The 15,460-nt window shown below is 34.6% G+C and overlaps 1 protein-coding gene across 3 annotated transcripts in view; it reads left to right on the top strand.

The window, feature by feature from the left end:
• LOC105333774 (translocation protein SEC63 homolog) overlaps positions 1-15,460 on the top strand; it is a 44,004-nt gene that overhangs the window by 11,538 nt on the left and 17,006 nt on the right. The window contains exons 15-19 of one of the 3 annotated variants that reach the window (XM_020069541.3): positions 173-358; positions 2,613-2,870; positions 3,159-3,257; positions 3,572-3,676; positions 4,272-5,656. In XM_020069541.3, the coding sequence (XP_019925100.3) occupies positions 173-358; positions 2,613-2,870; positions 3,159-3,257; positions 3,572-3,676; positions 4,272-4,406 (783 nt within the window). In that variant the 3' untranslated portion in view covers positions 4,407-5,656. Of the gene's footprint in view, positions 1-169; positions 359-2,612; positions 2,871-3,158; positions 3,258-3,571; positions 3,677-4,271; positions 5,657-15,460 lie in introns of those variants that run through there. The other 2 variants (XM_011436939.4, XM_066072557.1) reach the window with 2 other exon arrangements.

The following is a 15,460-nucleotide window of genomic DNA, read 5'->3' as shown; positions in this document are numbered from 1 at the left end:
AAACTTGAGGTACATCTAGATAAAGTACTGACAACTTTATATATGGTAGATTTTTATGCATTCTACTTTTAATATATTTGACAACAAAATGCCATAAATTGTTCTCTTGTTAACATAAAATGTTAGGAAACAGAACTGAAGGTGAATTTTGTAATGTGTATTTCAATAGCAGGAAAACGAGACAGAAGAAAATGCAGACACAAACCAGAAAGCCCCAGTGTGGCAAAAACCGAAGAAACAGCCCAAGAAAAAGGGAGGCAATCAAAAGAACAAAAAAGCCAAGCAGGCCTACAACTGGAAGGCAGCAGCCACAACACAGGAGAAGAAGGAGAGCAGCAAACAGGACACGGAAAAACAGGTCAGGCTTCACAACAATCCAACGAAATCCAACTTTTATTCCCAGGGGAGATTTTTTTGTGAGGTTTGAAAGAGCCTCATCCACACAAATATTTCGGGCCATGAATCAGTTCTTTAAAGTCTCTGTCATATTATTTTCAGGACAGTCTACATCTTGATCAATTATAACAATCCAATTTTTTCATATTTTTTTTTTTGGGGGGGGGGGGGGGGGGTGTAAATTTTACATTTAACCTTTCTTTTTGATTTATGAGATCTGTTAAGGATGATCCTTTTTTTTTTACCTTGTAAGTTAACCCTGCATCTCGCAAAGGGGATACAAAGGGGATAAGAATACTTTTGAAAAGATAGAATTTAGGATTAGTTTAAAAATTTTACTCCTCTAATAAATCAGATGACATGTATGTATCTGATGAAAACAAAAGGCACTAGACCTATTTTTGTCCCCAACAAAAAGGAAGGGCTTTTCGACAGCCCTTAAAACCCTTATTTAAATTTATTATATTTTCTCTCAAAATCTGTATCTTAAAAATTAAAAAAATATCATGAGCATATACCCACACGTTAAAATTTAAAAAATTAAATGCTCAAAGAAAGACAACTGCAGAATTTTTTATCCAACTATATCGTTTATTTCTTGAAAAAAAAGTTTTAAAAATTCATATATAAGAAAGTACTCATTTAAGATTTAAGTGTTTTGGTATGCCTAAAGCTCTAATGCTATTCATTCATTGAGCAAAGCGAGATAACTCTTGAATATTGATTTTTAGAAATGTAATAAAGTTATCATTTTCAGGCCCTTAAAACCCCTATAAGGAGTCAAAAGTGGCCCTTTGGACAATGATTTTAAATTGAACTCTTTATTCTAAACTAATAACTGAAAAGAGTTTGAAAATTGCATGAGTAATAAAAAAGTTCAAGCTAAAGGGCTGTTTTTAATACTCACCCCTTCAGGTCGCTCAATTTTCGGAATTTTTTTCCTAAAACCTTTTCCAGTCTGTGCATTTAGTCCCTCATTACAAGTACAAAATATAAAAATATTTGCTTAAAAACTGTTTGAGAAAACGTTACATGCGTGAATTCAATTTAACATAGAAACTCCCATTGACAATTTTCATTGGCTCATAAAACCGGAAGTACTCGACACTATTCAATGAAACTTGGAATATATCTTAATTACGTCAATTTACACAATATCTATCCTAATCATTTATTGAGCAAAGCGAGATAACTCTTGAAATTGAATTGTGATAAAGTTATCATTTTCAGGCCCTTAAAACCCCTATAAGGAGTCAAAAAGTGGCCCCTCGGACGATATTTTTTAAATTGTACTCTTTATTCTGAACCATAAACCGAAAAGATTTTGAAAATCGGATTAACAATAAAAAAGTTACAGCTAAAAAACCGTTTTTGATATTCACCCATTCATATCCCTTATTTTTCGGAATTTTTTTCCCAAGACCTTTTCCGGTCTGCGCATTAGGTCCCTAATTGCAAATACAAACTGTTTGAGAAAACGTTACATGCGTGAATTCAATTTAACATAGAAACTCCCATAGACAATTTTCATCGGCTCATAAAACCGGAAGTACTCAATACTTTTCAATGAAACTTGGAATATATCTTAATTACATCTATTTAAACAATATATATCCGTCTTAGAACATTCCTAAGCTTTTCTGAGTTTTTTATTTTTTCATCCCCCCTTTTTTAAAGTTTGAGGCCTAAAATCTCATAACTGATAAGAGATAGAAACTCGCCTCAACTTTACTTTTTAAACAACTCGACATGGTTGATCTAACTGTAAAATTACAACGAATTTCCTTTAAAAATAAAAACAATATATTGATTCATTTAATTTCTACTATTTTGCTTGTGTAAACCGGAAGTACCAGAACCGGAAGTCCAAAACCTTACATACTGGTGACATTTAAAAATGCTATAAGACTATTGTATAGTTATTTCTGAAATCCTTTCCGTTTTCAAAAAATCGCTGACGGAAAATCTGTCGAGAAAAAGAAAAATAATAATAAAACATCAGAATAACAATAGGTCTTTTCGACCGAAAGTCGAAAAGCCCTAATTACCTGATAATCTCCTGTATATTGATTAACCTTAGGCAAAAGAAAGAGAAAATTCTTAAAGATCATATTTGGTCTTAAAAATTTATTCCTATCAATTCACTTGAAATTTACAATGGTGACCATAATTTTAATACTTTGACCAGCGTAAACATTTCGTTATTGTATACACAGGGTAATGAGGTGGCTGTCAAAGATGAGGAGGAGCGCGAGGACAAAGATGATGTTTCAGAGAGAGGAGCAGAGACGGACGAGGAGACAAACGCATCAGAAGGCGAGGACCAGAGAGAGGACAGGGTGGAGTCCTCCTCAGGGCAACACGAGGAGGACGAGGAGCAGTGGAAGAAGTATCAGGAGGAGGCCAAGAAAGAACAACAGCTGGACACCAAGGTCAAGGAGAGCCACCATGTCCACTGTCCCTACTATGGGGAGGTGAGTTTCAGAAATAAAAAAGAAATATGAATAAGTTGCCTTTTATTTTGTGCAAGATAAATGATAAGGCAGTTTTTTAATAAAGACATAATTCAACAATTCAACAACAGCAACACTGTTTGAAAGAAGTTTTCACAGCCCATTTTTGTTGCTTAAAAAATTGAAAGAATATATAAGCTTTTCATTGTAATATATTTGTAAAGTGTTGTTACAAGTATAATATAATAAATATACAGAAAGTTATGAACAGAGGGAATGTGATTGTCATTATTTCGTGAAATTTTGCAGGAGAAGCAGGAAGGATGGTGGCTGTACGTCAGTGACAAGAGGAACCACATGTTGATCACCGCCCCCGTACAGATCCTGACCCTCAAGGACGAGGAGGAGGTCAGTGCTGGTCCCTCCCAACTTTTATGTTCTTAGATTTATTTTGTGCAATGTAGAGTAATACAGTGGCTTAGACAAATGATGACGCTCTTATGAACTCTGAGAGTCGCTCAACAGATTTCCCAATGCCTGAATTTTCACTACAGAACTGAAGTCTTTCAGTAAACTATAAGTTAATATCTACTGGATTAGATCTGGCAGGGTATTTTTCAACTAAACTGGCAGGATATTTATCCATGAAAGAGAAATGTGTATTGAACATGTAAATGTAATATGTAATAATGACAATACATGTCTGTTTGATCTGTTTTTAGCTGACCTTGAAGTTCTCGGCCCCACACAAGCCTGGGCTGTACTCGTACACAGTGTGCCTGCGCTCAGATTGTTACGTGGACTTTGATCAGTCCAAAAACATCAGGGTAAGAAGTCGGATCATGTACAGTAGTACAGTTAAAAGAATCACCTTGAATTTTATCTCTTATCAACTTGAAGTTGAGGAGACTTGGGGGGGGGGGTCAACAAAATAGTCATCAGATCTCTCTTAAAATGTGACCTGTGATATTTTTGGCCATCAATTAACATTTAGTAAAGAAAATATCCAACTGTGTCTTTAAACACAACTCTTCTTCTTTTGGAGATTAAAATAGTCTAAAAGGGACCATGACCATTGAGCCCTCTTAAATGCCAAAGATACGATTGTGTTAAAATATCTATAATTAAACTGTTAACCTATTCACTAAATTGTAATGTATTATTGATAATTTATCAGTAAGAAATACTGGTACTCAGGTCTTGTTAATCCTTTGAGATTAAAATTAAGTTTAAATAGTGTACACATCATGGAGGTACACACTGGTGAATTTTGTAGCTTCTATCAAGTGGTTTGTTCAAAAATGAGTCACTTTTGTGCAATTTTAAATCTTATCCATTCTTTAAAAAAAATTTGGTTATTCTTCTATTAGAACATGTTGTTTTTTATTCGTTTGATATCTATGATTTCTATTTTTAATTTAGTTGGATGTGAAGGAAGCGAAGGTGATTGAGGACCATCCTCAATGGGACATTCCGGATGATGAGGATGACAAAGACAAGGATGAGGACACAGACTCGGATTACTCCACGGATTTCGATGAATCGGATGAGGACTGATTGATTACTCCGCGGATCTCGAGGACTCGGATGACAACTGACTACACCACGGATTTTGAGGATGTAAACTAAGACTATAAGGGAGGCACAATCCAATAATATTCAATCAGACAGAGACTGAGATGATATCAAATGAGTGGCGATGTTGTGTCCATTTGTACACTCTATTTGTCGTATTGTTGATGATTGAAAATTTCTTTCCCTGAGGCCACCATGTTTAAGAAATGTGATAAAATTCAGTTATAGTAAACAATTTTTTTTAATTGTAAATGATTGTTCAATACATCTTTTGTACTAATGATAACTGAATTATTACTGTAACATCTCCTTCATCAATTTTTTAAGTGAAGTTTTAAAAAAGTACAGTTGATGTAGCAAAATTACTTTGGCATTTTATTTTATTTTTCTTCTATTTTTTTTTATATTTTGTATAATCAGTCATTGTTACATGTACATAATGGAATTTGGTCTCATCATTGCATTCATTTTCACAATTAATATTTTTCCTCTTCTTGATTTGGAGATTAGTCGTAATATTGTCCAAAAACTACTCTTCCCTGCTACATATTTTGGTTGTGCATCCCATTTACATCTATTTTTATGATTACCTATTCCAGGTCTAGTCATTTTGATATGAATGATATCTACAGTGTATATTTGATGTTCGTTAAGACAACAAATGGCAGGGGTTATACTAATTATGCTTGATTAGCATATACACATGTACCTTTCTTGGTCATCACTGGATGTATCTCAAGTCATATGAATTTTTTTTGTACCTACATGCAACCCAACAAAATATGTTAACAAGCAGAAACTATATACATGGTTGCAAGAATAGATATAAATTTATTGAAGTGTGAGTGAGGAATGAAGTAAAATGGTGCATGCTACAAAGTAACAGTCAATATATTCAGGGGACAAATGTAAAAAAAAAAAATGGATTTTTTGTGAAGACAAAGTTCATTTTTACAGAAAGAGATTTTGTTTCTCTTGTGTGTAATCACAATATTTGTGAAACAATTTGTGGCTAATTTATAGTGTGTATTTAAAATCCTTGATTATTTATATTATTGTCATTTTTCACTGCCATATTCCGATAGCATATTTTGTATCAAATCTCAACATTGTAAATATCATGAAATGGTTGATAGACACATTCATTGACAGATGAAATATGAATATTACATGTATGTTTATGCTTCTTGTGGAAGGAGAAAAATAAAGGTGATAAAATTATTCAAACAATATCAGTTGTTTGGGACTTATTTTTCCGAAGGACCAAAGCTGCAATAATGTAGCTCTCCTCCTTTTTTTCTTTTCAGAAAATATTAGATAAAAAAAAAACCAAGAGGGCTAAATTATTTATTGATGTAAATATTATCCATTTAATTTCAATAAGATTATCTTCTTGTAACCAATTTTTATCACTCTACAGAATCAAATTGCAGATGTTCAAATAAACCGAGTAGGTAAAATTTACATGACTTGTTTCATTATCACTTATATGCATTTACCATAGTACAGTTTACTAGAAATTGAACTTACTGAATTCTAATTGATTACTAAGTCTACTAAACTAAGTCTCCCGCTAATTAATCGCATTGTCAAAGTCTACAGCTATGCTTGAAAGGACCCCCTGTGTTGTTCAATTAAAAACATCACGATAACATAGATTTTTAAGGCGTCAAGCTAATGCTCGGCAGCCTTCTAGCGATCGTCTGGATTGGCAATCGTCCAAAAATTCATGCTCTGCACCGCCTTTTAAATGCGCATAAGAAATAAGATCCTTAAAGTATTAAACACATTACAAGATTTTTATTCCATTTATTCAACTTAATTGTGTACAAAAAACCCAACTTTGCCTCTCTGGTAATTGACAACTCATTGCATAAGTAGAAATTTGCTTAATCAAGAAATGGCGGATGAATACAATAAGGTGTAAACCACTAAATATTATTTTAGTTTATCGCTTACATTTTAATTGTAGACCGTGCCCGATAGAAATAAAATTTTATATGTAAATTTATTTGTTATCGGGCACGGTCTCCAAAATAAATGTAAGCGATAAACGTAGCTAATGATATAAAAACGATAATGCAGTTGGTTTGGTCGAGTATTTTAGATAGCACGTGTTGTGGATTTGTTTGTAAACAACCATACTAAAATAGGTAATCTCGTTTCAAAAGGGAATTGAAATAAATAAAAGTATGTTTTATTTTTATATTTAGGGACACACTGTTAATGTATTCAAATTATGAACCTGTGAAAAATGTTCAAAGACTGTTTTAAGCACAGTCACGTAGCATCGGGGGGGGGGGGGGGGGGGGGGGTGGGGGGGTGGGCTGGCCCCCCACTTTTTCTCGCCCAAATAAATTATCTTAAATTTACATAGTAAAAATGAATTACCATGTACATGTAGTTGCCCCCCCCCCCCCACTTTTTTGAGTATGTAAAAAATTTGAATAGAAATGAGAGACAATCTGATTAAAATCAGATCCTCGATGCTCCCGTTTAATGAGCATCGAGGATCTGATTTTAATCAGATTGAAATGAGAGAAATCGAAGTTATAGAGCTACCCACCCCCCCCCCCCCCCCCCCCCCCCCCCCCACACACACACACACACACACACACGGATTAGGATTTTGAAGATTTTGGGAGACAGGCTTTTTTTCTTTTCTTTTTTTTTGCTTATCAAGATTTTTTGGATGAGTCGCCCCCCCCCCCCACTTTCAAAATCGGTGCTAGTAACGTGCCTGAAGCAAGAAGAACATATTTTTTTTTAACTTTGAAATTTCTTCGATTTTTGTAACCATGATGAGTTATTGTATTATAACCCATCACTACCTATTTTATAAGGGAATAAACTAAATTTTGTTTTAAAAGCAGCACAAAATATAATTCATTTACTTTTATATTCTAATTTTATTTGATATACGGACTTTTAGTACAAAAATTTAAATTATTGATATCATTTTTTATAAAAGAAAATGTCAGCTCGACGCCTTTGTGGCCGTTCCGGCCTTTGATTTTATTATTCTCCTCGATATTTGATATAATTACATTTATTTACCAGGTATTTTTAGTATCATAGAGTCCTCCAAAGAAATGATCCAAGGTTCAATCGTTTTCATGATCCTTCAAAATCATAACGATATCTGTGGTATTTTATTTGATGTGATCTTATCTAATCTGCTTAATGAGCAAATTCACTCTCTTATACACGTACTATTTAGAATCTCAGAAGTGTGGAGTAAAAAACACCCTCTTGAAATGGACAAGCAATGTATGATATTACGCAATTTGAACAAACATGTAATACTCAAATAAAATGGTAATTAACTGATCTTGTAAACACGAAGATCAGACTAAACAGCGAAATTAGCATTTGAAAACAGGTGGATACATGTAACAATCTAGCAGCTGAGAGACAACTAAAATAAAGTTGTTAAATACATGTAGCTCTCTCCAACTTAATTTTTAACTCCGTTTAAAATAATTGACTAAAGTCCCTTTCACATATGGGTCGTAAACTGTTGCCAAAATTATTTCACATTAAAAAGTACTTGTACGAAACTCGCACGATTCATAGCGACCGTTGTGCGATGTAAACGCATTGAATCTTGCGATATATCTTGCGTCTATATGCAACTGTAGTATAATGAAAGCGAGTGTTGTAAGATAATGCGATAGGATCGCAAGAAAGACCTGATGGTCTGACGATTGAACACGTGCAAATTCGATTAGACGAGCGGCGTTCGTCCGACCGACTAACGCTCGTAAGAGTCAGATGGGTATATATACTGCCCGTTTCTGATGCTCTTCACTTAAGACGTAGCTAAATACAAGAAAAGATACTCCTCAAGAAGATGACAAAAGCAACAGCTAAAGTTAAGGTCAATTGTGGCCTGAAACAGATATGCTTGAACGGTGAAGACATATAAGGAAACCAATCGCCTTCGTTAAATTTTCGCTCGTTTGGCTCTTTTTAAAGGGGAAGGTTTTGAAACAATATTGATTTGAGACCGTTCTTTTACCTTTGCAAACTACAAACTAACGTCAAATGGAGCATGTTCGTTGAAATCTAAAAGCGGAGGTTATTGTCGGAGAAATCTCCGCGTAATTAAATGTGGAAATTGTCAACAGATGCCAAGTATCTGATTCATAGAAAATCATAGTGTCTGCCGTCGTTATTTCGACATGGTAATTCCGACTTTAAAGAATGAATTTTAAACACCCGATTACAATCATAACTTTTATTCAATCAGTTAGCGAAGAACTTGACTTGGAATAAAAAAATTAATCGAGGTCGTTTTCAACTTTGAATGATACTAGTAGCAGATTAACAGCTGTCTTTTACTTATAAAAATGCATATATTTATGCATACAATGAAACATGTATTTATTCTTTAGATTGACGTGTGAACTCAAACATTATCAATTTTGTTTAGTCGATTATTTGAGTATCAGAAAGGCATAAACCAGCGTTAATTATATTCAGAGCACTGTGTACATTCATTTGTATATGTAAACCAAAACGGAATAGATGGTGTGACGTCAAAATAATTAATTTTTTTGGTTTTTAATACAAAAGAGTTCTACATCATGTCAGCCTCCAGTAAATACGATTTCTCCAACTTCAAACGTTCATTAAAGCTTAATTACGTATTTTATTTTCAAAACAACATGACCACATGCGATAATTTACACCACTTTTACAAAATAAATAAATTATGTTTTTGACTTTCCTTCCCCTGATGCTTCATGAATTCCAATGTCTCACATTTTCTCTTTTTTACCACAACATTGCTGGGGAGAATTAAAGACGAGGTCAAATCGCAAGTAAAGCAAAAATATCCAGGAGCGAAAAAAACCCTGTGTCAAGTAGTAAAGCATGGAAACTGAAACCGATAAATCTTGTAATGATAGTAAAATTGCAAGATTACATGAGACACGTTGAGCAACAGTCTCTTGATCGCACAATATATGCATTAAAACAGCTGCGATTTATCTTACGATCTTTAAAAATCGTGCATCGCTCTTGCGACAACACAAAATGTAAAACGTTCGTACTAATGTTCGTGTGTTGCATTGCAATATTTTAGATAGCATTCGATCGCGTTTGAATAGTGTGCATGTCTACTATCCAGAGGAAATTTGATGCGACCACAAAAACGCATGCAACAAATGCGAGAGCTAGTGCAACGTATGTGATAGCTCGTGCGATGCCAAAAAATTCCGATTGCAAAGTGTTGTAAGTGCTCGTAAGCCAATTGTGAAAGGGGCTTAAGCAACACGAATCATAGAAACATAGTACTTGATGACATAAAATATTTGAACTACCAAACATAGTATGCGGCTAATTGCCTGACGTCATGTTTCATGACGTCAGGCATATCTAAGGTTTAAAAGTTGCATTCTCCAAAACAGTGCAGATAATGGAAGCAACCAATATCATCATATTTCACAAAAAGATTAACCAATACATGTTTAAGGTGTCAGCATTTACATTCACAATTGATGAAAATGTTATATGGGATGTAATATCAACAACGAGCAAGAGTTTTCAAGTAAAAGGGATGTTCACCATTCAGCGCACGTGTGTGATTTCTAGATTACCCAAAATTGAACGGTGGAAATGTGGGAGGGGGTCATTGCAACAAGTTGTTACATATTGTCTATTACGGTACACTGTTAGTAATATTTGCTGTTGGATTATGATTATTACAGGGGAGTCATCAGTTTGTATTAAAACAAATAGATATTAATACAGCTGGAATGTTTACTGAAGGAACTAAATCGCCAAAGCGGGGTGTGACCCGATGTTCGTTCAGTTGGGCGATATCATAAATCTTGAAAAGGGGTCATAACTTGCGTGTCTTACTAAATATACATTACTACATTTAACAATTACTAATCAAGTGTGTTTGTTAATTCGATAGATTTCTTCCAAAAAATCCGATCATAAGTATAATATACATGTATGTATAGCTACTACAAAACAAATGCAAAAAAAATCATCTGACCCCATCCCAATGGATGAGTTTATTCAAACATCTCAGCTGATGCGTGAATGGTAAAGCAGAACTTCGCGCCATAATGTCTCATTCATAGTTTTATAGTTTTTTCGCGCCGATTAGTGGACGAGTCCGTTGGGATCATGCGAATACCCCAAAACACACGGTGTGTTTACATCACAGGCATGTAGCATCGGGGGTTGGGGTAAGGGGGGCTGCCTCCTCCTTCCCACTTTTTTTGCAGCAGGTACTTTTCTTAACTTTATATAATAAATTGAAATATCATGGATCCCCCCCCCCCCCCCCCTCCACTTTTTGTAGGAGCATGTAATAAATGAAACTGCAAATAAGGAAAAATGCCTAAATTCAGATGATTTTGCATCTTAGTATAACAAATACAATTTTTAAAAAAATGACAATTTAATCTCCTGGCCAGCTTTCAAGCTCACATGTACATGCACTTATATGATATACGTACATGCCTAAAAAGATTGAATTGATAAAATAATTGAATTTCAAGTGATGTATATATACATGTTCTAGATCAAAGGAAAAAATTGACATTTCGTATTAAATTTGCACGTTCCGTTTATAAATTTATGATCAGCAGCGAAAACTAAAATTCATTTCTGATAAGATAGCCTAATTGTCGATCGATACATGCATGCTTCCATTGAATAATTTTGCTTAGTCAGGCAAGTTTTTTGGAAAGCTATTACTTGCTGAAAACAATTAAACTCTGTATTTGAATTGTCACTATGTTACACATCCATTGTTTCATCAATGATGCAAGTCTGAATGGGTAAGGATCAACATTTGCCGAGATGTGTAACCATGCAGATCCCAGACTTTAACCATGGCCGAAAACTCATTGTGATCAAGCTGCTTTTAAATCTTGAAATACTGAAATACTAATACTCTATACTTCAAATAATCGTTTGAGTAGGTTAGGACTACAAATGTAGTATCTAACCAGATACTTACATTTAACAATTTACTACAAACCGTTGAATTGTTCCAAAACTTTAATTTCTGTCAGCATCTGAAACCTATGGCTCAGATCAGAAGCAAAGCCTGTCAACGAGGTGGATCATCCATTCAAGTATGGTTATCATTACGACAGCACCAAAAATAAATTAGATGTGGCCATCATAAGACATTTGCTCCAAATACCTCAACCTCTTTCTGGGTCTTAGAATGCAGACTTTTTTTCTTTTTCTGAATCCTCAAGACTATCGCTTATTCTTTGCTTATATACACGAACTTGCTAAATAACAGTTAAAGATGTGTATACAAATTCTTAACCTCTTTGTTCTACATGTAAACCAAATGCAAATTTCAATTATTGGGTCATAATATATAGGGTTCTTTATCTTGGCGACAATTTTGATCGTGGTTTTTGATAACAAAATCTTGCTGCACGTACAAATGTAATATGTAAAATGATACATTAGAGGATAATCAAGTCTTGGGTGTTTAACAGTCTACTTTCGGCTTAAGCCTTAAGTACCCCTGCCCTATTTTGATTTAAAACGACTAGTATGCTGCGCAGTTTTAAAACTCTATTTCGCCTTAAAAATGTATTATTTTTTTCATTATTTGTCAATGTAGGACCATTGATTTGACAAAAAAGTTCTAGATTCGTAATAAGGTTTTTACTGCATGTTTCAATGAAAAAGATTCCAGTGTTTTTATTGGATATCAGCGATCAGACCACGTTGGCTGAACCAATGAATTAGGTTCAATTGTTACCTGTATAATAAAGAATTGCGAAAGAAAAATCTTACTAACATAAAAAAAACCATATTGGTTAATTACGAAGATTGCAAAAACCGGTAAGTAATAATGTAGTTAATTCTAAATTTCTGATTTCACTTCTTCTTTTGTTATATCTATTTGAATGTATCCAAACAAGTCTGCTTATTGCTTTGTCGTTTTCTATACATGATGATTATTTTTTAAAGGGTATGTGTGGCTATCTTAATTATTTGAGAATAAAAATGTATGCATTTCCTGGACTGGCTTGTTTCTGCCCAAAAACTTACTAAAAGCGTTGTCGAAAGTTATAAAAAAGACATCCCACCCCATGGAAAAGTGAACTGCCTATTTTAGCAGTAGATAGGCAGTTCTTATTAAGCAGTTTTCAAATTATTTGGCAGTTTTTAAGCAGTACCAAGCAGTAAGGATTTTGGTTGCAGGTCAAAACTGCTTAGGTAAAAGTATAAGCAGTTATTCTTAGCAGTTTTCTTAGCAGTCTTTGCAATATATAAGCAGTTATAGCTTAATTAATTAATACACACCTCACAGGGGACTTGCATGACTCTAGACCGAGTTACCAATTTGGGTCACTGGCCACTGCCAGATAAACTGCATGACCACTCAGCATCAAGATCAGAGATAACTGTAAGGAAGTTGGGTTGCAAATTTTGAATGTATCAGTGCCATGAGGGGCAGTTTGATAGTGCATGTGATATTCAGATAGAAAATGTGTCTCACAGCAAACTCAAGTGAGTTTATGGAATTTAATATGTTCTATGGATATTTATACACATATTACTCTTAAGATAAAATATTTCAAATAAATTTTCAGTGAACAGTTTTATATGATTGCCCTAGTTAGATCACTTAAATTATTTAAGATCTGATATACACTATAAGCCAATGGAGCTGTGAAAGTGAGTTGGCCCTTTAAGTGCAGGGAATGTAGGGCCACTATATATGATCAATGAAATGTAATATATCAGAGTAATTACATGAAAACATTTTAAATCTCAAGAACAGCTAGCAAAGTAGGTCATGATTATGTCTTAATTATTATTAATATAATTTATATATTTATGTCAACTATATATGCTAAAAGCAAGTTACATGCATGCATGCAGTATCAACATGCAGTGTAGATTCAAGTTGGCTTTAGTTAAATTGCATTTACCTAGTATCATTGGGAAATAATTGGTACAATGTACATGTATCATGTGTATCTTTGTGTAATATATTGTAATGTATTTTTTTGGAAAAATTTCCATCAATGATTTTGGGCAACTAATTCAGAAAATGTGGGACAGCTTGACAGTTTTGTAAGCAGTCCATATAAACAGTTGACTAGGAGTTAATGAAGCAATAAATTAGCAGTAGCTTAACAGTTATAAAGCAGTAAATAAGCAGTTCAGAAATAAAAAAATCTTTCCAAAATAACTGCTTATGAACTGCTAAAGAACTATCTGAAACTGCCTATCAACTGTTAAGGCTTATAAAACTGCTTATTTTATTAAAGGGATTATTGTGGTTCCAGCTTGCCCCTAAGCAGTGCTGAGAGGGTTGAAAAACTGTTTATTAACTGTTAAGGTGTTTTAACTGTTAAGGTTAAGAAACTGCTTAATAACTGCCTTCCACTTTGCCATGGGACTTTAATAAAGAGACCCTATTACAGAAGTTTTTTCTTCTGTAATAAACCTTTGTCCCAAACATCAGCGAAAGTACGTTGTTATACCCGCACTTTCTAAAGAAAGTTCGGGTATATTGTTGTTACCTTGTTCCGTCCGTCCGTCCGTCTGTCCGTCCGTCCGTCCGTCCGTCTGTCACGTTTTACTTTCTCAAACTGCTCTTACATCTTATAAACCAGCAAACTGAACTCTTGGAGTTTGATTTGGGGTATCATGTTGTTTTGTAAAAAGGTTTCAAAAATTCTCTGTTAGTCCTGGGGGTCAAATAATTGGTAAAAAATGACGTTTTTTCACAAAAAACCGTCTTCCTCAAACTCCTCCTACATTTTCAACAGTAGACAAATCATCTTTTGGAATATATTTTAGGGTATCCTATAGATGCGCAATAATGTTTCGGAATTTTCAATTTTGTCCTGGGGGTCATTTAATGGCTGAAAAATGACGTTTTTTAACAAAAAAACTGGTTTAAAAAACGTCATTTTTTTTTGGCAGTAGCCAAATGATCTTCTAGAATATGATTGGGGTGTCATATTGAGGCGTGATCAGGTTCCAGAATTTTTTTTTTTATTAAGGGGATCAGTGGGCAACAAAAAATGACGTTTTTTTGCAAAAAAAATATGGTTCCCAGAACTCCTCTTACAACTTTTGGAGTAGCTACGTCATCTCTTGGGATATAATTGGGGCTGTCCTATAGATGTGCATAAAGGTTTTAAAAACTTAAATTTCATCCAGGGAGTCAAATAGTAGCAGAAAATTGATGTTTATCACTAAAAAAAAACATTGATCCAAGAGCTCCTCTTATGATTTAATGGATAGACAATCATATCTTGGGATATGATAGGGACTGTTCTATGGATGTGCAGTAAGGTTTTAAAAATTTAAATTTCATCCAGGGAGTCAAAAAGTAGCAGATAATTGACGTTAATCACTTAAAAAAAACATAGATCCTAGAACTCCTTTTATGATTTAATGGATAGACACATCATATCTTGGGATATGATAGGAACCATGCGCGGATCCAGAAAATTTTTCCAGGGGGGGTCCGAAGGATAATTGTGTTTGCCAGGGGGGGGGGGGGGGGGGGGGGGGTCCGAGGCATATTTTCGCGATAATTTTACTATGTAAATTTAATAAATTTTCATTTTCCAGGGGGGGTCGGGACCCCCCCCGACCCCCCCTCTAGATCCGCGCATGGGAACTGTTCCATAGATGTACATTACGGTTTTGAAAAATTAAATTTAACCCTGAGGCCCATTACCTACCGGTACATACCTTTTGATGCCCTTTAAGGATCAAGAATATATATGGTTAAGGGTGGGGATCTCAACCGTTTTCAAGATATTCGTGCACTTCCTGTTCAAGGGGGGTCATGACCACCCCCGGGGCCCATGACCTACATACCGTTTGATGCCCCTTGACACAAGGAACAAGAATATATATGGTTTAAGGGTGGGGATCTCAACTGTTTTGAAGATATTAAGGGACTTGCTGTTTGAGGGGGTCAGGACCACCCACAGGGCCCATGACCTACATAACATTTGATGCCCCTTGACATCAGAAACATGAATATATATGGTTTAGGGGTCATGATT

This window comes from Magallana gigas, chromosome 9 (assembly GCF_963853765.1).
Source record: "Magallana gigas chromosome 9, xbMagGiga1.1, whole genome shotgun sequence".
In the NCBI taxonomy this organism is placed as follows: Eukaryota; Metazoa; Mollusca; class Bivalvia; order Ostreida; family Ostreidae; genus Magallana; species Magallana gigas.
The sequence above is the reverse complement of the archived record's forward strand: the minus strand, read 5'-3'. Positions and strand labels throughout refer to the sequence as shown.